Raw genomic sequence first — 10,253 nt, 5'->3', positions numbered from 1 at the left:
GGTCTGTAGTTAAAAACATCATTTTTTGAACCTTTATTTTTAAATACTGGTAAAACTTTAGCCAGTTTGAATAACGATGGATATACTGATTTTCTGATGCTTAAATTAAAAATGTGGCATAATGGAACTGAAATTAGATGTGATGACATTTTTAAAAACTTTGCACTGATATTATCAAGACCTGTTGCTTTTTTCTCATCAAGTGTGATTAATTGATGGAGAACAAATTCACTAGTTATTTGTGGTATGGTAAAAAATACATTTTTTGGTACACGACATGAAATATAATTATCGTGACTTACGTGTTAAAGCAGTGGCATTTGATGGACAGTTTCTTGAATTGGCCGTCGAAGACGACAAAGGGCGACCCCTCACAGTTTTAAGGTTCATGAAGTTTTTTTGGGAAAAGGTACAAAAGATTGATAGAGCTACAAAAATCTCGACCATTTAGAATTCGCTATCGTTGATGAAGCAATTAAAACAACTAATGCCATCTCAAAGTCGGTTTCAATAGGAAACATTGATTCTTGTTCAGGAGGGGTGTCATTCTCAGTCACTACTTCACGCGTTTGGTTTCTTCCCTTCTGTGCATGACGAACAGAATCAATTGCTTCCTCATTCATTTCAGAAAGGACATCTTCTGGGACGAATTCAAAACATGCTTTTCAAATGCTGAAGCGATAAGAAAATCATTCACCGTAAATGAAATGAGAACAATTTTAAGTCTCACACAGAACAAAAATGAGTATACAAAAATGTTGAAACCAAACCTTGTTAATTCCATTTGTTGTATTTATGGTGATGGATCAAAATTACCACAACCCACATCAAGTCCTAAATGTTTGAAGGCGCTAGTTACCAATCATATCTTGAAATGGCCGATTCTGGCAGTAAACGTAGCTTATGCTCAACTTACGTTTCCGGACGAATTCATGGAATGGGAAGCCAGTAATTGCTTTAATGGCAAGGGAACAATGAGGACTGACACAGGAAAAACTTTCTGCATATCAAAGTGGTATGCTCAGCCAACGGAAATAAATGGTCAATTACTTCAACCAATCATCGATCCACATCACATTTTTGTGAACAATCGATCAAGATGCTGCTCAAAAGGATTGCATGACATGGGGGTTTACAGTGAGGCATGGTGGAAGGTCGCTGAGAATTATAAAACCAATGGTACTGGACTATCTTTAGAGATTGCGAAAGAATTGCGTGATAGACAAAAAAAACGCCTTTGCACATACAACATTTAGCAATAAAGTACAAGCTGAAATGGAAATATTGGGATTTAATCATGAAGCGGAATGGTGTCAGCTCATCAGGAATTGGTACAGCGCAATTGATGAGGCAGGGGTTCCTATTGACCTCAGGATTGATTGGATGTTGGCAATGAGAAATAAACTGTTACCGTTCCTGAAAGTTGGACATTTCCCGCCGCCTGGTGCATATGTTGCTAGTTTACCATTGGCTCAGTTTGAAGGCCTTATGAGCAATGTCGACAGAAGATTGCAGCTATATGACATGGTTCAAACTGGAACATACAACCAAAGAGCTATCACCAGTCTGGATTCTGAAACCTTTTTCTCTGGATTTCAGGTATGTATCGATAATGAAATTTAGATAATTATTGAGTAATTTTAAGATATCAATAACCCGATGATTATAATTTGAAGACATTGTCCATTAATAATCTTTGTTTTCCATTTCAATCCTATTAATATGCACATTTAATCTAATTAAAATAATAAGTACTGCTCAGGGTCGCAATTATTGAATTCCGAAACAATAAACCAAACGATTAGTTGATAAAAGTACTTGTTTGTCATAGTTGGTTGCTTTTGTGGAATTTTACTATGAAGTAGAGAGGATACCAAAAAGTAAAAAAAAAAAAAAAAACAACATTAAAAGTCCCTAATGAAATGGGAGGATCTTTGAACTGTGTATACAGTTCTTGATATCGTTGTACATATGATCTGAATGATTCGTTCAAGACTACATCGACTGTCAAGATGAAGAACAGGAATAAAATCCCTGTTCATTGATAATTTACATTCTTTCTATGTATTTTGTGTGATTTTGTCCCATGTTCATTTACTCTATATCCCTTTATTTTCAATATATCTATTTTTTAGGACTATGACCCAAAGGGGACAGGCGTTTTAAGACCGGACGACATCCCATTAGCCCTAGGTTCTGCTGTATACTTATTTAGTCAAAGACTAAATTCTGACCGGTAAGACCGATTAGAATTAAAGTTACCAAAAAAATATATACCAGGTCTATGAAAAACAACACAAGGACACATAACAAGTGTAAATGACAAGTTGTGTTTATTTCAATCAATAACATATTAACTAGATGTCTTAAAGGAAACATAACAAATAGAATTAACAGTTTTGGTGTAATTGCCAATGAGACTACTCTTCACAAGAGACCAAATGACAAAGAAATTAACAACTATAGGTCACCGTACGGCCTTCAACAATGAGCAAAGCCCATACCGCATAGTCAGCTGTAAAAGGCCCCAAAATGACAAATGTAGATATTTCATTTTGTACAAATAAGTGAACGAAAAACAAATATTGAAACACAACAACAAACAAGTTCAAGTCTTTTTTAATTGTTAGCTTGTCAGTTCAAAGTGTGATCAGTTATCAATAATTTAATTTAAAGATTGATATTTATAAACAACATTTTTTAGCAAATTTCTCAACTTTTGTTAGAATCTGTAATTATTCTTTTGCAGCAAATTTTACATGAAGACATCTAAAAAATTACGAGTATATCCTGAACACAAGTTAGATGATCCTGAATCAATTTGTGATAAAGGGAATGAAACAAACGACACCAATACAGATACACACGATATTCAAGTAGGGTAAGGACGACTTTATTCAATATAAGCTAATTTGATGCACTTATCAGCTGTTAGCTTCAGACTAGCTTGAAAACTATAAGGAGATTGTAAATGTCCAATAAAGATATATCAGCGACGCTCTTTCCAAATCAATTGTAAAAAAACATAAACATTATAGACTTTGTAGAGCATATCGAAAATACTAGTAGGCTATTGAAACTTGTCACCAAAATAGACCTAAAACATAAAAAATAAGAAAGGCGTAGTTTTTCTTAAATCGAAGTTGTTAATTCTCTTTGTACCTTGTACTGTCTTTTTAATTTGATCAATATATTCGAGACACTAACATATATATATGTATTAGATAACAATTCAACCCATTCACTAACCTACTGAATATTTTTGACATGAAAATGTAACTACTAAAGACTTTCTTTGGTTTCAGATCTCATTTCTTTGACAAAATGGAGAGGAAGAGTAGTTGTCTAAATAGGAAAAAGGGTATTATTTCAGAATTTGGTGCTCCCGGTAGAGGTGCAGAGGGTGCAAGGTTATATCACAGGACTAACGAGGAACGTATTTTAGCGCACAAAAGATTTGGTTTGAAAGATGATGATTTAACAGACATCTAACATCTCAACAAAAAATAATGCACCCTGTGATTAAAAAATAAAAAAAAAGCCAAGTAATTTTGTTATCAGTGTATTATTTTTATCAATTTACATTTGATGTACATTTTTTTGATGTCTTCTATAGTTCGACCTATATCGAAAACTGGCATCACACATGATACACACATAGGTTTTGTTACCGTGTGCTGCCTGGCAGTGCTGAAACAGAGTTTTTTTATATGAAAATTTTAGCTGACAGGTGTCACATTTATAAATGGTGTCGCTGTGCTTTGCATTTATGTGGTTGACCAAATCCTTGTTATGCACATACTGCTTTGAACAATCTCCACATTTGTACTGTTTGTCCTGAAATAAAAAAGAAAATCATTCTGAAAAAAAGGAGAAATGTGGCCAACATACATATGCGGTAATAAGAAAGAATTTAATTGCGTTTGAGAAGTTAAATTTTCTTAGTTAAATGGCCGTTTTAAAGTCGATCTGAAATCACAATATACGAATATTCATGATAAGTGTTCATTCTTTAACATTTGTACAAAATTGCTAAACTATGTGTGTGTGTTCCTGGAAGTGTCTATTCCGACTATGCGACTGCCGTACAAGTGTTTGGTTAAGCTACCTTTTGAACCAGGTTTAATCGACCATTTTCTACATAAGAAAATGCCGGTACCAAGTCAGAAATATGAGAGTTGCTTGCCATTTGATAAAGGGCCTTCTATTTAGAATTTTCCTTGGAGCTCGGTATTTTTGTTATTTGACTCTTTCAGTCGTTTCCCATAGAGTATACGTCTTTTGGGTTATTTCGTAGGTATTTGTTTCCTTCATGTAATGTCATCAAAATGAAGGTTGTTACAATTGTTTTACTAAGTTGGTCAATTAATATTTGCCGAACTTTTCTGTTTTGTTAATGCATTTTCATTTTAGAGACCGGTATTTATTTAAGGACCTACAAGGTATCTTATCTTTGGGATAAATTGTGCTATAAAATATTGTTTTCCTTGAATAATACCTTTGAATGGTTAAGGAGGTGGGACCGGAACAAAGTGCGGGATATAAATTTTTTTTGGCACTGGGTGCAGGTGAAATTTGGTGTCCCATGCTCTCTCTTCATATGGTCCAACATCCCCTGTTTGGACCGGTAATGTTTACCACAGATGTCACACACATATTTAGCTGTAAAATAAAAGGGAAGATTATATGTTTTCTGTTTAGAAATTGATAACTATGATACATTTCACAAATCATGTAGTTCATGTGGTGATACTTGATTAAGGGAGCATAGTGTCATTCTAGGATACAGCAAAGTTATACTTGTGAAGGCTAGAAGAATTCAAAGCAAATTAGATAAACTAAGAGGGGTAATCATTCATTTACAAACTTTACAAAAGGTGCATATAACCACCAAAGTTACAATACCTGACGAATCTATCAAGTTAGGTGTGTTTTTTGCCTGTGGTGTTGTCAAAACCAGGATTGACCCATCGACAGCTGCAGTACTTTGTTCTAAAATATAGGAGCGATTATAAACTAGTTATATTTAATTCTAAAATATATTCCAAACTAGAAAGTTTGTCTATGGAACATAAAATTCCCCAATGGCTTTCATATTGATTTCCATACGGTCGGACAAGGGTTAACATTTATGCCCCTTTAACTATTAATCGTGTTCTACAAACAACTTATCCATAAAAAGTAAATGCTTCTTTAGTTACCAACGAAGTTTGCCAATCAAAAACAAAAAAATATGTATAGTACATACTACATGTTAAAATAAAAAAAAAACATCAATCGAATATAAAAAGCAAAAATTAAGAAAAATGAATTGAGTACAAAATCTCCACGAAATAAAAAGTTAAATCAACATAATTAAAAATGTTTGTATAATTATATAAATAATTTTTATACAAAATTTTATCAACTGACCGGGCAGAGCTTACCTTTTAATTTGCATAAAGAGAGTCGATTTGATAATGTGTGTGATATGGATGGTCGGATAATTGCCGTTATAATAATAATCATTCAGTTGCGGATCCAGAAATAAAAGGGACGGGGTGGGGTACTGAGTGGCATAAGAGTGGGCCCACTCCAGTCACGATCCATTGAATCCAAATATAATCAACCAGATTTTTAGGGGAGAGGGGGGGACGACTCCCTGGCCTTTAATTCTTCCCCTGTTTGAATTCAATAGTTTTTGAAAAAATCTCAGTTTATTTTTTGTAACACTGACCACAAAAAACGATAAAGTTTTTTGTTAAAGGAGAATGATAATGTGTGTGATAAGGATGGCCGAATAATTGCCCTTACAGTTGCGGATTCAGCAATTTTCATAAAGGGGAGGGCACTGACTGCCATAAGAGGGGGTCCGCCCCAGTCTTGCTCCAATGAATCCCTATACAATCAACCAAAGCCCCCTCTTCGACTATTGCAAAAACACATTCAGCGTTCTGAATATGGATTTAACTTGCCACTGGACATTAACAAAAATGTTGACACAATTTTAAATACATAAATTCATACAAGAATATCTTCGACGGTTGTATAATAAAATATATGTATCTAGAACTGTTTCCTAAAATAACTCATTTAAATAACACAAAATCAATTAACAGCATGCAATGTTCAATAAACTTCAAGAAGATCGATCATTTAACTTTAATTACATTAACGAGGGGTCGTCAAGTGGATATGTGCACGGTAAAACGCGAAATAAAATTGCAATTTCACGATGAACGAAAATTTAAAAATGCTTGAACTGCTCTTTTTACGGATTTCACGAAACACGGTGAATAACGAACCTTTTCACGGCTTCACATGAAATAAAAATGTCAAAATACGTTGCACGAAAATAACCTTGTACCAATCTCATCAACACTGGGGTTAATATTTTCCGTAAAATAATATAACATCTTTCAAGTAAAATGATCGATCCTTAAGAGAAAACTGTTTTCAAATTCTAAGTGAATGGTTTGTTTATCAAAAGCCATGAAGATATATTTATTTCTTATTTTGAACAAATGATGAATAAAATTCTTTCCAAATGCGTTATTTTCAATGAATTCGGGATTTCCATTAATATTAAACCATATCCTTTCGTTTCATCGTGGCTTCGATATTTAAATATTTACCATGAACAGAGATAAGTGACACATCCTTCAAATATTTAAAAACATGGAGAAATTATTGCAATTCACTATAAAAAATACTTCAAATATGTAAAAAAAAACATAAGTCAAAATGCGTTCAAACTTGGAACAGTATTACTAACCGTTACACATTTCTAGAGCTTGAAGTATTTTCAACAAAATCAGTCATGCAACAAATTGGCAATATTTGTTTTTGAAAAATATCATTTCCATGTGAAATGATAGGACATTTGTGGAGAGGGAACTCACTTTTGTCCAATATCTATATATGACAATGATGTGCCAATTTCTATCTTTTCAAAAAGCTTCCTTTTACATTTAATTCTCGGCAATTATAACGAAACAGTACGTATTTTACACATGTCCCTTTCCGTATCATGTTATTTATAACACCTCATTTTATGATCAAACATTTTACACTTCCGAACCTATTTTAAATATAAATAAATCGGCAATATTTGTATACTTACCACAACCAAAGATCCATCTTCAAACTCACTAGGCATGCTGTTGGCTATATAAAAATACAGAATTGGTCACATGGTCAATATATTTTCTCACAATGTTTGTAAAGACTTTGGAAACATTTCTGATACCGATCGCGATAACGACAGACTATTATTTAATTTCAAACGAGAATGATAATTGTTTAGAAAATAATCAGTTACGGATATCAATATTTCCAGTTACGCATATCAACGTCAATAAATTTTTATCAGTTACCCTTATCATCGCGTTTTTTTGGACTGCTGATTTCTCTCTTAGGCGGCTTAACTATGACAAAACACGTCAATATTCCCGTTTCAAATTTAGTAATACGTTAAAAAAGACACGAAATACCGAAGAATGATGCATATTTATTGCAAAATCGACAAAAGAAATATTTACCTGAAACATCGTCTGCCATCTTGGGATATACGTAACTGCAGTTACGGATATCAGTTGTACTCCAGTGAATATCTGCAATTATTACCGTATCACCATGGTGATACGGTCTGATTAGTCAGAGGCTAAACGTCAGGTTCGGGTAAATCTGTTTACGGTATTTCTGTAATTTCATTGGTTATAAATACTATCTAATGGCTGCTTCGTGGCAGTTTCCGGAATGATTCTGGGGGAAATGAAGGTCATTTTAACGTCTGATTGGCTATTAATGAGTGGCATGCATTATATGTTCCACGCGTCCGTAAGTGGGGTCGGATTGAAATCATGATACTAGATTATAGGTTCATAGTATGATAAAGTGTTCATTTGCTATAGTGATTAGTTATGATGATAACTCACGACAAACTGTCAATTTGGTGTAGATTATATAATCATGTGACAATGTGATGATTTAATCTTGAAATTATGTTGCTATTTTGGTAAGAAACTGTACATTTTTGTATTATTGCTATTCTCTAAAAATAGAACAGTAATGTGTATAATTTACACTTTACACTGCGTATTAAAATCGTTTCCAGCACTTTCATCGCTTCATTGATTTCTGGTGTAAATAAACAATCCCGACGATACTGATTAGAAGAATACAAAAATTACAAGGTGAAGAATATGTGCAAAGAAGCCTACACCAAGCATCACGGTATTGTTATTGGCAAGGGTTTCAGTGCACTATAGGATACTATAGTGTCAGCTGTTGCAAATTATATAATTAAGCGTTTTACATTAATGCACAGCCTATAGAATTTTGACAATGTCAATGACCCCCAAGGCAATCATTTATACGATCCTTCGAACCCAAAAAACTTGCAACACAGCTAACTCCCAAAAAGATGTTTGCATGTGGGGTAGACAGTTTGATGATCTTTAATGTACTCGTACATGATGATTTATTCTTTGGAGTTGTCATGAGGCTGATTTAGAAGGGGGCCAGGGGGCATGCCATCCTTTTCTGGGAAATTTGGTGGGCCTGCACTTAGGAAAATTTCTGGATCCGCCACTGGTTGTTGGACCATAATAGTCCCAGTATGGGCACTGGTGATCAGCAGTCATTATAAAATAGATGTGGTACATGTATGTCTATGATTGCCAATGAGACAACTGTCTACAAGAGACCAAAATGACAGACATTAACAACTATAGGTCACTGTACGGCCTTCAACAATCATCAAAGCCTATACAGCATAGTCAGCTACAAAAGGCCCCGATATGACATGTAAAACAATTCAAACTAGAAAACCAACGGCCTTATTTATATTAAAAAAATGAACGAAAAACAAATATGTAACACATTAACAAATGACAATCATGATCACTGAATTATAGTCTCCTGGCTTTGGCCAGACACATACATAAATAATGTGGCGGGGTAAAACATGTTAGCGGGATTCCGATCCTCCCCCTAATCTTGGACAGTGGTACATGTATAACAGTACATCATTAGAAAGAAATATGAAAATCAGTCAAAAAAGGCTTAACTCATCAGATTGCCCATAAATATATCAAAAGCACTGAAAATTTCATTTGATATGTCTGATTTCAATTTATTCACATCATCAGATCTTACACTTAGTATATTTTTTCATGATGAACATTACTATTTGGTTGATTATGTAGGGAATCACTGAAACATGACTGGAGAAGTTGCCACCTCCCCCACGCCTACTTACATGTATTGTCCCAGCTGACCTGAGAATTTGTCCCTTTATAACCATTAAAGTCATACAACAATTACTTATCCATTGTGGCATCATATATTTTGTATTAAAACATCAAATTTTTACATGGAATATTTGTAATGTACATGTACAGTTTGTAATGGCGGACATATACATATACATACATTTGTATTGTGGCAATAAGGTGTATTCAAAGCAAAATAATTAAAAATAAATCAACTCAATACTGGTAAGTCAAATTTTTTTTTCACACAGCATAGAGTGATGAGATGTAAATTAGGAGATCAATTACTGGTTTTAGAAGTCAAGAATTTTTATATTTTAATTATTTGGGTAGATACATGTAACACAACATTTATCTTGTCATAATACCTGTACGCTCAGTGTTCTTCATGAAAACTATCCCACTGATTTTAAATCATTATAGGAAAGCACAGTGTATAAGCAAACATTTCAGAAGGCAAAGAGTCTATTATAGGCTGACTTCAATAGTCTGTAAATTATCTGAAAAAGCTTAGTTCTTGTCAACTTTCTTATTATTTCAAACATTTTAATAGATCTAGGTCTCCCAAATTTGGTGTATTTGTATTAGATTTTTTCAAAGTAATTTTCATTTATTTTTCAACCTAGCCCAGAAATATGTTTAATATAGCTTATTTAGAGAAAGGCCACCTGGCTCACCTCTAACAAAGGCTATATTTATTGTCAATGCAAACATTTTACCTGTTCAACACCAAATGCTGTCAAGCTTAGGGCCCCTGGCCATGGCTCTTTTTTTCATAATTCATCTTACATGTACATCTCCATTGAATTTGTTTACTTATTTATTCTATGGTCTATCTATGCATATCTATCTATATACCACATTTTCATAGTCCAACAAAAATGTTTAAAATGTATACATTTTACTTTTTTCTAGCTTCTCATGTGATAGCTGTACCTTTTTGGTCACTATTTATGTGTTGTGTTTAAATATGAATTGTAACACTTTACAGTGACTGAA

General features: G+C 33.6%; 1 protein-coding gene across 1 annotated transcript; it reads left to right on the top strand.

Moving 5' to 3' along the window:
- Positions 1 to 1,266: 1,266 nt before the first annotated feature.
- Positions 1,267 to 3,492, top strand: LOC134719410 (uncharacterized). The gene is made up of 4 exons (XM_063582410.1): positions 1,267 to 1,599; positions 2,136 to 2,236; positions 2,750 to 2,881; positions 3,306 to 3,492. Exons 1-4 carry the CDS (start codon positions 1,276 to 1,278, stop codon positions 3,490 to 3,492), a joined length of 744 nt encoding a protein of 247 aa, XP_063438480.1. The 5' UTR covers positions 1,267 to 1,275.
- Positions 3,493 to 10,253: the final 6,761 nt, after the last annotated feature.

The sequence above is a fragment of the Mytilus trossulus genome, chromosome 5 (assembly GCF_036588685.1).
Source record: "Mytilus trossulus isolate FHL-02 chromosome 5, PNRI_Mtr1.1.1.hap1, whole genome shotgun sequence".
Classification (NCBI taxonomy): Eukaryota; Metazoa; Mollusca; class Bivalvia; order Mytilida; family Mytilidae; genus Mytilus; species Mytilus trossulus.
Note: the sequence above shows the minus strand (reverse complement) of the source record. Positions and strands in the feature narration are given on the sequence as shown.

Excerpts from the sequence above, each read along its gene's own strand:
- LOC134719410 (XM_063582410.1), top strand. The coding sequence starts at position 1,276 with ATGGAAATATTGGGATTTAATCATGAAGCGGAATGGTGTCAGCTCATC. Across the intron at positions 2,237-2,749 it reads CAAAGACTAAATTCTGACCG|CAAATTTTACATGAAGACAT; the intron begins GTAAGACCGATT and ends ATTCTTTTGCAG. Across the intron at positions 2,882-3,305 it reads ACACACGATATTCAAGTAGG|ATCTCATTTCTTTGACAAAA; the intron begins GTAAGGACGACT and ends CTTTGGTTTCAG.